This window comes from Panthera onca, chromosome D4 (genome assembly GCF_046562875.1).
Source record: "Panthera onca isolate mPanOnc1 chromosome D4, mPanOnc1 haplotype 2, whole genome shotgun sequence".
Classification (NCBI taxonomy): Eukaryota; Metazoa; Chordata; class Mammalia; order Carnivora; family Felidae; genus Panthera; species Panthera onca.
This window is the reverse complement of record NC_138351.1, coordinates 31,099,068-31,114,650: the sequence shown is the minus strand read 5'-3', so window position 1 is coordinate 31,114,650 and position 15,583 is coordinate 31,099,068. Positions and strand designations below refer to the sequence as shown.

The following is a 15,583-nucleotide window of genomic DNA, read 5'->3' as shown; positions in this document are numbered from 1 at the left end:
CAGCCGAAATAGCGCAGCTGGGAGAGCATTAGACTGAAGATCGTATATTCAGGATGTGTTGAATCTGGGGTCACCTCCCTGAGGAGACGCTCAGGGCCTGTTTACTGTTTTGTTTTAAATTTTTTTTAATGTTTTATTTTATTTTCGAGACAGAGAGAGACAGAGCATGGATGGGGGAGGGTCAGAGAGAGAGGGAGACACAGAATCTGAAGCAGGCTCCAGGCTCTAAGCTGTCAGCACAGAGCCTGACGCGGGGCTGGAACTCACCATGGCCTGAGCCGAAGTCAGAAGCTCAACCGACTGAGCCACCCAGGCACCCCGGGGCCTGTTTACTGTTTAAAGAATCAAGCAAATTGGTTTAATTTTTTCATTATTTATCTTTAGTCGTATACTTGCAATTGGCAAGGTTCAGCCTGTCCAGGCTTTGAGCAAGAGAATTTCACACGCAACTCTTCAGTGTGAGTTGTGATTTAAACAGGATGAGATTTCAATAGTGACTGAAGGTCCTGGAAGTATGTATGTAGAAGCAAATTAAGTGCAAATATGATTAAATATTAAAAATGACTTTACTGTTTTGCAGTCAAAACTATTTGGAGACTCACGGGAACTAAACTGATCTTTTTAAAAGGAAATAATCCAAAATGACTTCAAGTTCTGAGTTTTTGGTTCAACTGGAATCTGACTTCATTTTCTATTTTAAAATGGTCTTAATGTGTGTTTGCTTTCTTATTTTGGGTAATGTGGACTCTTTATGGCTTTTTAAGAGCTAGTTATTCATTAAGAGTTCTACTTTGGTTCTTATCACTGCTGAAAATGTTCCTGGTTGTTCAATGCCTACAGATTGCATGGCAAACAATTGCATGGCATGAATACAGTTACACTCAAATGTTTCTTTCATTTGAAATCTTCAGCTTTTCTAAAAAGCCAAAGTTTCAGATTTTTTTAATTTAAATTTTTTTTAATGTTTATTTATTTTTGAGAAAGAGAGTGAGTCAGAGTGTCAGCAGGGGAGGGGCAGAGAGGGAGACACAGAATCCGGAGCAGGCTCCAGGCTGAGCTATCCGCACAGAACCAGATGAGGATCTCAAACTCAAGGAACTGCAAGATCATGACCTGAGCCAAAGTCGGATGGCTGACCGACTCAGCCACCCAGGCACCCTTAGACTTTAAGATTTTTATAAGTTCATTATAGAATGAAAATAGGGGACACTTACCTGCAAAATGTTACAGCAGGTAGAGTGTGGTCAAAGTAGACCGTTGTGGGAGACTCTTCAATTCCTATGAACAACAGACACTGGAGCTAGTTGCCCTTTGCCTAGAAAAGAAATGGGCCCGTGTGTAAGGAGACAACTTGCCATAAAGCACATAGAGGCAAGAAAAGACTCGAGACTTTGCACCCATCTTAACCTTTCCTCCTTCGTGTTTACCGGAGAGAAATGGAAATGGTTCACGGAAGAACCTGTACACGAATGGTCATGGAAGCATTTTGGGTTATAGTCCTAAACGAGGAACAACCAACATGCCCATCAACTGGTGAATAGGCAAACTGTGGTCCTCTTCAGCAAGTTAAAGAAACAAGGGTGGGAAGCAAAAGCAATAAAGAAGAGTACAAAAAAGCCTTGAAAGAGTACATACATGAAATTTATTTATGAAATTCTAGAAAAAGGGACCTCTAACTCGGCAATAGAAGTCAGAATGAGATGGGGTTGGTTTCAGAGGGGGCACAAAGGGCACTTTTTGAGGTGATGTTAATGTGTTGATTGGGTGGTTACAAGGGTGTAAGCATTTGTCCAAACAACGAACTGTGGGTCGTAAAGCCTGCATTTCGTTGTACGTTAATTATATGTTTAAAATGTATGAAAAAAAAAAAAAAGGCAAAACAAACGTTCAGACCAAACTGAAGCGTCTCCCCGGGAGGGGCGCTGGGAAGGAGCGAGGACTTTTCACCTCTCGGGACCCCGTTTCTGCCGAGCTCAGACCCGGGCACTGCGGGACGCGGGCTCCAGCCCCTCGACGCCGCAGCGGCGGGGCGCGCTCGGGGCGGCCGCGGCCCTTCCTGTTTCGGCCGCGCCCTCTCGCGGGCCAGCCGCGGGCGGGGACGGAACTGGGGCGGAGCGGGCCGGAGAGTGGCGGAGGCCGGCGGGCGGCGCGCGGCCGCGGGACATGACTGCCGGCCGCCAGGCCGAGGGCGCGGACGCGGATCCCGCGTCCGCGCGGGGGCCTTCCCGGGTGGCCAAACTGCTGTCGGCGCTCTTTTACGGGGCCTGCTCCTTCCTCATCGTGCTGGTCAACAAGGCGCTGCTGACCACCTACCGGTGAGGAGAGCGCCAGGGGGTCGGGCGGGGTCCGCGGGGCGCCGGGTCCCGGGACCGTCCGTTCGCGGCGCCGCGTGAGGTCCCGGGGTTCGGGGCGCGGCGGGGCTGCCCCTGCGCTCCCAGCACGTTGGCCGCGCGGGGGTCCGCGGGCTGGCAGGAACGGAGCGCGTGGGGTCTCACTGCCGACTCCGGTGCCAACGCGGGTGGCTGTGGGCTCGACACACTGACTGCGTTTTTACCGAGCCGGGACCTTCCACAACCCAAGCCACAAGGTAACAAAGTCGTTTTACTCTCAGTAATCGCGGATACGCCTCTCCACCGCTTACTACTACTGCGAGACAGAGACCCTGCGTAGCGCGCTTGTAGAGCTACACCCCAAAGCGTTCAAGTGCCCCGGTGCGCTGAAACAAGTGATCTGAATGTGAACTTTAAAGGCGAACAGTTTACACAAGTGGAGATGTTCAACAATCAGATGAGTCCTAAGCGGATAAGTTTATGTTTATCGTTTGATCATTCATTGTCAAATTACCAGTGTATTCATAGAAGACTGGGGAAAACCATTAGGAGTTCACATGACGAGGAAAAAAAGTTCTCATGACGTACTTTCTTGGATTAGTGTGCAGTAAACCAGATTCCTGGTTCCTTGAGCCTATTTGTAAGGACTAGAAAATCCTGTTTAATTCTGCTATCCTTATAGCAGCACTGAGAGCATTGTGGATTTAGATCCAGTTCCACCATCTAATAGCTGTGCCTGTTGGGCCAGACCCAAAGTCAGCAGTTTTCTCAAATGCAAAAGCCGGATAATTACAGTCCTGTTAATTACCTGTTAATTACCTTCCAAAGCTTCACAGGAGCTGCCGTTTAAGTAAAGCTGCTCTTTGTAAACTATACTGTCTGTGCTACAAGAGTGTAAAATCAGAATTTTATAAAGAGCCTAAAGAGACCTCAGAGAGTATCTTCAGGTTTCTTATGTTATACCTGAGAAAGCTGCGACCCACAGGTGCTTGGCCGGTTACATCTCCCACAGATATTTACTGAGCACCTACTGTGTGCCAAGCCCATTGCAGGCACCAGAGAAGCAGGTGTGATCAACACAGAGCCACTGCTCTGGAGATTCCATACCATTGGTAGAGACAGAAAGGAAGTGGGTTCAAGAATAAGCAGGGTGATTTCAGGTATGTTATGAGAGTGCCTGGGATGGAGCGGTTGGTGCTAGAGCATTCCAGACAGGCAGTCTGATGAAGTGGGCATGAGTTTGCTCTGTTGGAGGAACTGAATGAGCAAATGGAAGAAGGTAGGAGAGATGATGGGGGGAGGGAGGCAGGAAAGGCAGGATCAGACCCTTCATTCACTCAATAATATTTCTTAAGCACCTATTATGTGCCAGGCACTATTCTAGGCACTTGAGATATAGGAGTGAATAAAGCAGATCAGAAACCTAAATGTCATGGAGCAAATATCTATCCTCCTAAAGCTTACATGGAGCTTTCTACTGAATCAGTAAATAAACTGATAGAATTTATATTATGTCAGATGCAGTTGTGTGGTCAGGAGAGAAAAATAAGGCAGGGAAGGGAGTTAGGGAGTGTGGCATGGGAAGGAGTTTGCCATCTCAGTGTGATCAGTGAAGCTTCACTGAGGAGGTGACAGTTGAGCCAAGAGATGAGTGACACGAAGGAAATGAGGAAAGAACATTCCAAGCGTGAAAGAGAAGGGTGTTTGGGTAGAAATGGTACTAGGTGAGGGTGATGGATTGTTAGATCCTGGAGGGCCTATGAAGCTGCCATGGAGGCTCTCAGGAGATGGGAGCCACCAGCCAGTGTTGAGCAGAGGAGTAACATGATCTTGAGGACCAGGGTGGAAGCACAGGGAATTATCTAGTATTCTAGATAATTCTAAAAGATGTCTTAGACTGTGGGGAGGGGCAGCAGCAGACAGATATGGAGGGAAGAGAGAGATCTGGGATATTTTTTGGTGATCTTACAGCTGTTGATGTTCTTTACAAGTCTCTCCCAGTGTGTTGCAAGCATGCTTGCTGGTGTCCATGGGAAACACCAACACTGCTAATGAACAAAAAAGAAAACTAAACATTTTTGACCAAAAAGAATAAGAGAATGCTACTAATAGGCTTGTTTGGGAGTGGTTGGCAGTTATGTTGGATGAAGTTTGAAGGTTGGTCTCTATTTTCTGCACTTGAATGAGCCGTGTGCTCTCTGGCCATGGCAGTCACTGCCTCCAAAAACAGGTGTCTTCTTGTTGGAAGCAGGGACCAGTAAACAGTGGTTAAGTGCTTTGAAGATGAAGGGGAAGTCTCCAACCAGGAAGGATTATATGAGATATCTTACACTCTAGCCTTTCCATCTTTAAAATGTTGAGGTCCATGATTAAAGGAGGAAATGGAGTTTTTTTTTTCTCTGTAAGACAAAACTCTTTCAATCCTTAGAAGTAAACATTTCACATTTCCGTAATGTAATATACAGTTGGAGAACCCTGTTCAAATAACATTATTCATTCTCTCATCTCAAAATGCTTTAGGAGCACATCTTTGAGGGGAGGAGGGTTGGGTTGATTTGGTTACAACAATAAACCACAAAAATCTGATCCAAACATTAGATGTTTGAAGATAGAATATTGTGTTGTAGAGTAGAAAGAAGGGCATTTTGATAATTACCTAATGCACAGGGTCATGGGAATGTAGCTCAAGGAATATTTTTTTTCTCCTGCATTTTGAACAGATTGTTTCTGGTTGGGGTTCAGGTCTGATGAGTGGTGTTCCTTATTTCTTACGCTAGACTTATCTGGTTCATTGTAATGCTAGATTTATCTAGTTGGACAGAGAAATCTTTGAAGGATATGAACTCTCAGAATCTGTTAGGGTGGGAGGGAAAAGCAAGGTCACCTAAGAATCTGTGGCTAGTTGGTTACACTAGTGGGTCTTTGGAATCAGATTCATGAGGGTGGTGGGGTGGTCTGGAGTTGCTTTTTTGTTGCCACTGAAATACACTGTTCTCTAGGACATGCAAGAATTTACTAATGGTGCTTAATAAAAATATAGACCTTAGTTGTATTCAGTTCAATGAGTATTTCCTGTATGTCTAGTTCTTTATGTATCCTAGGGTATTGGGATCATTTAGCACAGTGGTTTTCAAACCTGCCTGGGACTGTGAATTACTTGGAGAGGTTTTTATAAAATATATTGTATCGAGTCTCGGGCAGTGGGAACTGGAAATCCATACTAAAAACAAAAACAACTTGTAATTTTCTCTTTCTTTGGTGAAAACCTGCTCTCTCCTGAAGACACCGCTTCCTTGGCTTCCTTGGCCCCTGGACGCAGCTGGATGTTGGTTTCACCGCAGGTGTGGCCAGGAGGTGGGGTGGGGTCCTCGTGGCTCCCCACTGCCCAGACTCTGTGTGCTCCAGACTTACCACTCCTTATGGTCTTTTGTGGTGGCTTCTGAGCTCCTGTCACTCACAGAAGGAAGAGGCCTGATCTCCATCTGGACTGGTGTCAACCTTGGGGACTCAGGGACTCCTTGCGGGGAACCCTGGCAGTCGATGTGGCCTTGCTTCCTGCAGACACTCCCCGGGGGGTGCATGCTTGGCTGTGACCCACCAGCTTTTCACGCCCGGTGCTGTCTCCTGCTGGTGTCCACATCCAACCTTGGAGTCCTTTCTGGGGCCCACTGGGCCTGGCCCTGGTCTGGCACAGCCTGCCGCATGCCTCCTTCCTTCACTGAGCAAGTCAGACTGTTGTGGGAGGGAAACCACTTCTGAGCTTTAGAGTGGTGATCGCAAAGCTCAGCTGACTCTCCTTCCTGCCCACTCGTTTCTTCTGGGGTTTTGCTTTGACTCCTTTCTGCTTTCTCCTGCCTCCTGGAATCCCACCCGCCCCCTCTCCCCCCGCCCTCCACTCCCCTTCTCCGATACTTTATTGAGAAAGTGGAAGGTGTCATTTGAGGCCCCCACGGTGCCCTTATGCTAATATGTAGGGAGCCTTTTATCCACCTAAGGTCCCCCTCTCCTCTCTGTGGGTGCAATGCTCCACTCCTTCTACCCCCTCCTCATTCTGCCTCAGCAGCTCTAGCCCTGAAAACGTGTTCAGGTTTCTTAAGCAACAACAACCCATTTTTGATCCCTCGTGGACCCTCGTTTCTCTGTTCCTCTCAGAGTCTGAGTCTTACCAGTTGTGTACACACTTATTGTCTTCACTTCCTCGCGTTCACTCCTACAAGAATTCATTTAAAAAATTGGGGATTATTTAAATACAGAAAAGTACAAAGAAAATAATTATCTATATTCCCCCTACCTAGAATCAATATCTGTTAAATTTTTTTTGGCTGCTCCTCCCCCACTAACACTGTCTGTCTCAAAAGTAAACATTAAAAAAAATTAAAATTATTTTGTGGGGTTGGGGGCTCCTGGGTGGCTCAGTCCCTTAAGCTTCCAACTTCCGCTCAGGTCATGATCTCGTGGTGGTTCGTGAGTTTCAGCCCAGCCTTGGGCCCTGTGCTGACAGCTCAGAGCCTAGAGCCTGCTTCCTATTCTCTGTCTCCCTCTATCTCTCTGCCCCTCTCCTGCTCACATTCTGTCTTTCAAAAACGAATAAATGTTAAAAGCCTGATCCCAGGGGTTCTGGAGCTGAGAGGACTCAACAGAATTCTGACTTGGGGTGGGGCTTGGAATGCAGGGTGCTCACAGGGAGGGTGTTTGCCATTGGCAAGGTAGCTTTCTTCAGCTGAGGATGTTCTTGGGCAACTGGGGAATGAATACCTCAGCGTAGAAGGGGGTATCTGGGTGGCACAACTGGTATCCATCCACTAGAATGGATTTCATTCTCATGGTGTTACTGTCCAGACATTCATTCTGTTTTCTTTGATAAGGCGAGTCAGCTCTTTACTCTCTTCTTGCCCTATCTGAAATAGGTGTGTTTTCCTCTGACATGCAGATTGAGGGCTGAGCTAGGGGTGTGTGTGTGGGAGAGTCTCTGAGAGAATGACTGGGAGCCAGTGCAGGTTTGGGTAGTGAGCAGGGTGAGGTGATGTGCTGCCTTGTTAAATGTGGTGTGAAGTGTATCATCTAACTTACCCAATGCCGTTTGTTGAAAGACCATCTTTCCCTCACTGCTGTGCACTGTCATCTGTGTCATGTATGTGTGTATCTGTCCTCATCTTTGTTCTCTTCCATTGTGTGGATGCAAAATGAACAAACCTTTTGGAGTCTCTAAAAGTAAGAGCTTTATTCGAGCCCAAGTTAGGACAGCTGCCCAGGAAACATATTCTTTACAAAGAAGAAAGAGCTCCAGAGAATGAACAGGCTTTACAGGGTTTTTACAGTTTTCACATCTCGTAAAAGCTCAGATTATATATTAGCATATAGGCAAGAATCACAAGTTTTAATGTCAAGGAACAGGGAGTAGGAGCATTGATTGCTATCTTAAGAACAACATGGTCTTCTTTTAGGCTACTCATTCACAAAGCAGGGGTACATTGTATGCTTGGTGGGCCATGAATCAGGCTTTTGGTTTCAACAAAGCGTACGTGTAGTTATGCTGACTTAGAAAGAAATCCAAAATGGCTTCTCTTATATCCCAGGCCTTTAAAGAATTTTTTCTCTCACCAGTTGTAATGGAATGCATTTATTGTAATCTTTAATTAATCTTTTGTTAGGTTTGTTCCTGGATATATTATTTAAAAAAAAATAGCATAGGCATACTTCAGAGATGTTGTGGGTTTGGTTCTAGACCACCACAATACAGTAAGTATTGCAGTAAAGTGAGTCAATTGAATTTTGTGGTTTTCCAGGGCATATAAAAGTTATGTTTATACTATACTGTAGTCTGTTAAGTGTGCAATAGCATTATGTCTGAAAAACAATGTACATACCTTAATTAAAAAAATACTTTATTGCTAAAAAAATGCTAACCATCATCTGAGTTTTCAGGGAGTCATAATCACTAGTCACAGATCACCATCACAAGTATAATAATAATAATGAAAAAGTGTGAAATATCACGAGCATTATCGAAATGTGACACAGAGACACAAAGTGAGCAAATGCTGCTGGAAAAATGGTGCCGATAAACTTGCTCAAGGCAGGGTTACCACAAACCCTCACTTTGTAAGAAATGCAGTGTCTGCAAAGCATAATAAAGTGAAGAGTGATAAAATGAGATATATCTGTCTAATGAATCACCCAGTAGCCGTCATCCAGTGTCAACAACTCATTACATTTGTATCCCCCCTTGCACTCAATCCTACCATTTCCCCCCAGAGTTTAAAAAAAAAATTTTTTTAATGTTTATTTATTTTTGACAGAGAGAGAGAGAGAGACAGAGCATGAGCGGGGGAGGGTCAGAGACAGAGGGAGACACAGAATCCGAAGCAGGCTCCAGGCTCTGAGCTGTCAGCACAGAGCCTGACGTGGGGCTTGAACTCACAGGCCGCAAAATCATGACCTGAGCCGAAGTTGGACGCTCAGTCGACTGAGCCACCCAGGCGCCCTCCCGCCCGCCGAGTTATTTTGAGGCAAATTAAAAACATATCATCATATGCATTTCAAGATGTATTTCTAAATTATAAGAAGGGCTCTTTCATTTAAAAAAAACACCACCCCAATACCTTTCATACCTAAAAAACTAAAGGTAATTCCTAATATCATAAAATATACAGTTAGTATTATTTGATGTGCTTTTAGTGTTATTATAAATGATCTCTTTAAAATTTTCACTTTGTTTCTTCTGGCATGTAGATATAGAAATGATGTTTTTTCATATATTCATCTTGTAGCCAGTGACCTTGCTAAAAATTATTTGTTCTAATAATTTATCCCCAGATTATTTTGGCTTTCTATATACATAGTCATGTTATCTGTTAATATGATGACAGACAAGGGGCAATAGAAAATTGCCAAGTTTAGCAACAATCAGTTTAAAAATGAAAAGAAATGAACAAATGAAAAGTCAATGAATTTTATGTTAAGTTTTAATGGTCTAAGAATGAAAAAAAAGTCTAAGATTTTTAAATAACTCCTGCCATTACATATTATAGACTGCAAATTTTTATCAGTTGCTAAAATTGTTATTCTGTGTTTTTTATAGTTTCCCATCACCAATTTTTCTTGGAATTGGACAGGTAAGTGAAAATGAAAAATTAACCACTTAATTAGTTGTCATTATACACAAAGAAATTTTAAGTGCTTTTGTTTAAGACTGCGGTTTACAAATTTATTCAGCTGACGGAGGGCCAGAGGATCATGGTACTTTTGGTGAAACAGCATGAAATATTGACACACATTTTAAGTCTTTCTATAATTTAGGAACAGTTGTATTTGTAGGAAAAAGCAATTACTTGTTTCAGCTTTCTTAATTGAATTTAATTACCCTTTAAAGCAAGGGGCCAGAAGACTGAAAGCCTCAAGGCCTGGTGGGGAACAAATGAATAAATTGGAGGCTGGAGTGGGACAAGGATATAGTTGCCAAAGTTGAAGTGTGCATTTGGGACTCAGTTTAAGCCACTGTGCTGAGAGGAAAGGACTCAGGAGATGAGATTGGGTTCACTATGCCCTTATTTTAACACCTCTGGACGTTTTCCAAGAGAAGCAGGGATTTTGAATTTTTACATCAAATTTGTAAATGCCAGCAACACATTCAGATTTTTACAAAACTCTCTGTGGGCCTAACTAAACATGTTTGCATTTTGTTTCCTGCAGTTTGTGATTTTTGTTCTCAAGTGTAAAGACAAGATTGGGTAAACTTTCAGACTAACCCCATTTAGCTGCTTCTGAAATTTCCCATTAATATTAATTTGTGGCTTGTTTACTATCTTGATCATATGCTGGTGATTTCCAGTAGGCAAGTGGTAACAGGCACCAAAGGCACCTTTTTTTTTTTTTGTTTGGTTGGTTTTGCTTTAATTTATAGGGAGAAAAACATAAAATTGTGAAAATTGTGTCTGTTAATTAATTTTTTAATTGTGAATCTTGAGAAGGATGTCATTTATATGATTAAACATTATTCTGGTTAAATGTTTTGCTGATAAGGTACTCTTTGCAATATCATTTTAGGAATAAAAAATATAATAATATATTTCCTTAATGCCAAAAATACATCATCTTAATGTTTCAGTGTGAAAAATGTAGAAAAAAGTACTCTAAAAGATCAGTGAATATGTGATAATGTGCCCTTAGTAATCCCCAAGGCAAATAAAAATTCACTGGCTTGTGCTCAAAATAAAGCCTTTCTGATACACAATTTGTGGGGGAAGAGGGCAGCAGACCTCATTTAAAAGTCTGAGTTACAGAATATTTTAAATAAATGTTAGTATATTTCTGTAAGAATTATAAGGTCAGTTATAAATACAAACTATAATTATAATTCAAGATGGCCTTATGTTACGATCTATCATAAGTATTACATTTGTAAATTCATTAGGCTCAGGGTTTAGGGATAATCATGTTGAAGGATGCCTTAAATTTTTTCATAATAATATGGAAACAATTGAGTAAGTTCTAAAATTTGCATAGGAAGATGATATTAAAATTTTTTATTTCATAATAATCTGGAGTATTTCTAATATACTTGTACTCTAGATGAGTAGGATTTAAATGAGACATTTTTGCAGTACCGGCTAAGATTGAAGAGAAAACTAGATCCCTTTTAAAATTGTTTTTCTCTTAATTTGTCTTCTGTGTTATAGGAATATTAGACTTTACAAAAAGTGTGTTAGTGTGGAGTTTGCCCCCTTGCAGTACCCCTAGACTCACTTTATGTGGAAAGGTGTCCATATGTTCAGTACATGGGAAGTATGGTCCAGGATCAAGGACTGGCCTCACCAACTGTGGTTACCCTGGCCAGTTTTGGGGACACCATTTCTTTCTCTGAACCCCTTGAGATAATATGCATATATGTGTGTGAGTCTATTTGATCTTAACACTTTTTGCCTATAGTTCTGATAGAATTCATACATTGGCAAGAAAAACAATTTTGATATTCCAAGAAATAGTTATTTTTTGGAACCTAGAAAATGGATTTTTTTTGGATAATATATTCTTTTTGATGAATGTATTTTCTTCTGAAGGTGTCTTTGTACCTCAGTCTTTCCAGATATTTTGCTGAAGTTTCTCCTTCCCTTTTTTTTAGATGGCAGCTACCATAATGATACTGTATGTGTCCAAACTAAATAAAATAATTCACTTCCCTGATTTTGACAAGAAAATTCCCGTGAAGGTATGTGATGACGAGTACAAATAACTATGGTGAAAGATATGAAAATACTATAGAATTACAAATTGATCTTAGAATGCATGTCGGTTTCCATACACACTGTGCTTCCTGCCTACACTGGGTAGAAACTTCTTAACAGAGATTTTATATCATTCATTCAGTTGTTCATTAACATAATGTAATAATAGTCAAAGTGTGTGCTTAGCAACTGACACTAAATAATACTATGTGTCTTCTGAAATGGCAAAGCCCTATAGTATTAGGATTTGGTAGGCTTTTTTGGTAAAAAAGCAGATAGTAAATATTTAGGCTTTGTGGGCCAGACCATCTCTGTTGCAATTATTCAGCTCTGCCACTGTACCATGATAGATAAATAAATTGCTGTCATCGTCTTCTAATGAAACTTTATTTACATAGACAAAAGATGGGCCAGATTTGGCTCATAGGGCCTTCTTTTCTGATCCTATTTTAAGTTTTCATTTTTTGCCTGGATTGATAAAAGCTGTGAGTAGAATGAAAAATATAATTTGATGCACATAGAAATACATGGGTTTTTCTGTGGTGGAACTAGAAACATAAAACCTGCCTTACCTTCCTGGGAATGAGGAACAGAGCTACCTTTTTTAAACAGTTGCTGGCTCAATAAACAGTTGCTTTAAGTCAACCATTTAATTCTTAGAACAGTCCTATACAACAGGTAGTATTAACTGTATTTTGATGACATTTTTGGATTTAGGGAAGTTAAATCAGGCTGTCAGTTCCTTGAGAGTGAGAACCTCTCCTGGCTTGTTCACTACCATGTCTCTAAGCCCTGGAAAGATGCTGGCATCTGTCACTAGATTAATCATCAGTCTGACTAAGCATCAGGGACATCCACAAAAAGAGAAAAACAAAATATTGAAGTATAATGAAGGCTATTAACCCAATCATCATAGGAACAATCAGAACATCGTTGGCCTTGCTACACTTAGTTTATGATATGCTATAGTTTTAAAACACTTTAAGCACTGTGAAATATGATCTATATGTAGGGAAAAGGCATCATACATGAATGTATACTTGAATGAATAATAACGCATGTAATCATTACCTAGATCATGAGATGGGATCACAGAATCCTCCTTACCCACTATTTTGACTTTCGTAATAATAATTTTCTTACTTTCTTTGTAATTATTCTAATATGTGTCCCTGAATTATGTTTTGCTGAACTCATACTATTCTTGAGTGTTCTGTAAAGAGAATACTGTTGTGAACATTTTTTTTTGAGTTTTTGCTATTGCATATATCTTTAAAAAATATATTATTTGGGGGCACCTGGATGGCTCAGTCAGTTAAGCATCCAACTCTTGATTTCGGCTCAGGTCGTGATCTCATGGTTCATGAGATCAAGCCCCATGTGGGGGCTCCATGTTGGGCATGGAGCCTGCTTGGGATTCTCTGTCTCTGTCTCTCTCTCTCTCTCTCTCTCTCTCTCACCCTCCCCTGCTCACTCTCAAAATGTATATATATATTTAATGTTTACTTATTTATATATTTATGTATAAATATATATTTAATAATTTAATCTTTACTTATATATATATTTAATAATATACTTTTTATATATATTTGATGTTTACTCATTTATATATTATAAATGACTATATTTATATATGTATATATAATTTGGAAAATTAGATGGATATGTTTTTATATTGCATTTATATATTGTTTTTATATTTGCAAAATTATAGAATATTAATCATAATTTATTTGTGGTTTCCTTTAGATTTTTCTACATTCACGATCAGGTCATCTTCTACAACAAATGACAGTTTTGCTTCATTCTTTCCAACATTCTAACTTTTATTCTTTTACTTTGGTTACTGTATTGTATAGGACCCTCAGTACAATTTGGTAGAAGTGGTAATACTGGCTGATCTCCAAGGGGAAGCTTTTGGCATTTCACCGTTTAGTGTGTTGTTTGTTGTAGGCTTTTTGTTGATACCTTATATGCCTATTCCAGTTATCATTTGCTACATAACTTGTGACTCAAAATAATAATCACTGTGTTATTTCTCACAGTAACTGTGGTTCAGGAATTCAGGACAGTGTCAACTGGGTAGTTCTGGCTTAAGGCTTCTATATAGTTTCGGACAGACAGTAGCAGAGTGGAAACAATGATGGGGTTGCTGGTTAGTGCAGCTGGGAGCTGGTCACAAACCTCTCTTCCTATAATCTTAGGCCTCTCTGTGTGGTCACTCCTATAGGCTAATTTGGGCTTCCTTACAAAATGGCAGGCTCAGGGGAGTCAAAGTGGTCACATGGTGCTGAATTCTTCAAGGGTGAGTGTTCCAGCAAGCAGGGCAAAACTGCCTTGCTTTTTATGACCTAGCCTCAAAGGTCACATAGCAGCATTTCATCTGTACATTATTAATTGAAACAATCCCATGCAGTTTTAAGAGGAAGGGACCTAGATCATACCTCTGGATGGAAGAAAGTGTTAAAGTCACATTTTAAGAGCATGTGAAATAGAAAATATTATTGTAGCCATCATCTCTGATTATGGATTTGTCTATTTCTCTTGGTATTGATGTCAGGTTTTTTGTTTTGTTTAATTTATTTTGAGGCCATATCGTTAGGTGCCTAAAACTTTAGCTAAATCTTCCAGGTAAAGTGTTTAATCACAGCTCACCCTGAAACAACATGGATTTCAACTGCGTAGGTTCATCATATGTGGATTTTTTTTTTTATTTTGGATGAATACAGTACAGGGTTGTAAATGCGTTTTTTCTTATGATTTTAACATTTTCTTTTCTCTAGCTTACTTTATGTAAGAATGTAGTATATAACACATGTAACATACAAAATATGAGTGCCTGTTTATGTTATTACTAAGACTGCCAGTCAACAGTAGGCTATTAGCAGTTAGGTTTTGGGGAAATCAAAAGCTATACATGGATTTTTGACTGTGTAGGGTGTTGGCATCCCTAAGCTTCACATTGTCCAAGGATCAACTATATATGAGGTGGACTTCTGTTTCAGTTCTTTTAGTGTACCTGGAAACTACAGCAGGCATATCTAACTTATCAAACTGTAAAGTTAATTAATAAGTGTACCTTCCCCCTCATGCTCCTGGGTGGCTCAGTCAGTAAGCGTCCAAATCTTGACTTCAGCTCAGGTCATGATCTCATGGTTTGTGAAATTGAGCCCACTTTGGGCTCTTTCCTGACAGCACGAAGCCTGCTTGGGATTCTCTCTCGCTCTTTCTCTCTGCCCCTCCCTTGCTCATGCTCTCTCTCTCTCTTTCTCTCACAAGAAAGAAACTTAAAAAAAAATAAGTGTATCTTCCCCTTCAACAGTGTAAGGACTTTTACACATTTACCCCTCCTCCCAATTTAATGTGCTGTTTTCAACAGGTACTTGAATAACTTTATGTAGATCTCACAATATATTTTTATTTTCTTTAAAAAAAAAAACCCATCAATGTTTATTTATATTTACCCACGTATTTACTGCTCCCTTTGCTTTTCTCTCCTTTTTGCATCCCACACTTTCTACTTTCCTCCTGATTAAATTACCTCCTTTAGAATTTCCTTTACTAATAGTCTGCTTAAATTCCCTTAGTTTTTTTTTTTTTTTTTTTTTTTTCTTTGTCTGAAAAAGACTGCATATTTTTCCTTTGCTTTCAAAAGACATTCTTGTTGGGGGGTAGCATTCTAATCTGACAGACCCTTGAAGATGATGCAGTTCTGCTGCCCTCTGCCTTCCATTGTTTCTGGGTTTCTGTTCTTGCTTTAGTTTTTGGCTTGGAGACTCACTATCTCCCACATATTTCATGCTTTTATAAAGGTTTTAAGTTATTTTACCTAGCATTTTTAATTGTTTTTAGCAGGGAGATTAACACAGATAATCTAGTTCACCGTTACCAGGAACTAGAAGTCAGTATTGTTTTTATTTTGAATTATACATGGAAAGGAGGGCAACTGATTCTTTTCAATACCTAAGAACCTCTAAAGTTGTAATATCCCAGAAGTTTTATTGTTTAGCCAGTTGTAGGCTGTCA

The 15,583-nt window shown here is 40.7% G+C and overlaps 1 protein-coding gene across 3 annotated transcripts in view; it reads left to right on the top strand.

Moving 5' to 3' along the window:
* The first annotated feature begins 2,095 nt into the window (after positions 1-2,095).
* Positions 2,096-15,583, top strand: part of SLC35D2 (solute carrier family 35 member D2) — a 59,586-nt gene continuing 46,098 nt past the window's right edge. Inside the window, exons 1-4 of one of the 3 annotated variants that reach the window (XM_060609868.2) lie at positions 2,199-2,315; positions 2,612-2,711; positions 9,412-9,445; positions 11,452-11,538. In XM_060609868.2, coding sequence (XP_060465851.1) covers positions 11,452-11,538 — 87 coding nt within the window. In that variant the 5' untranslated portion in view covers positions 2,199-2,315; positions 2,612-2,711; positions 9,412-9,445. Of the gene's footprint in view, positions 2,316-2,611; positions 2,712-9,411; positions 9,446-11,451; positions 11,539-15,583 lie in introns of all 3 variants that reach the window. The other 2 variants (XM_060609866.3, XM_060609865.3) reach the window with 2 other exon arrangements.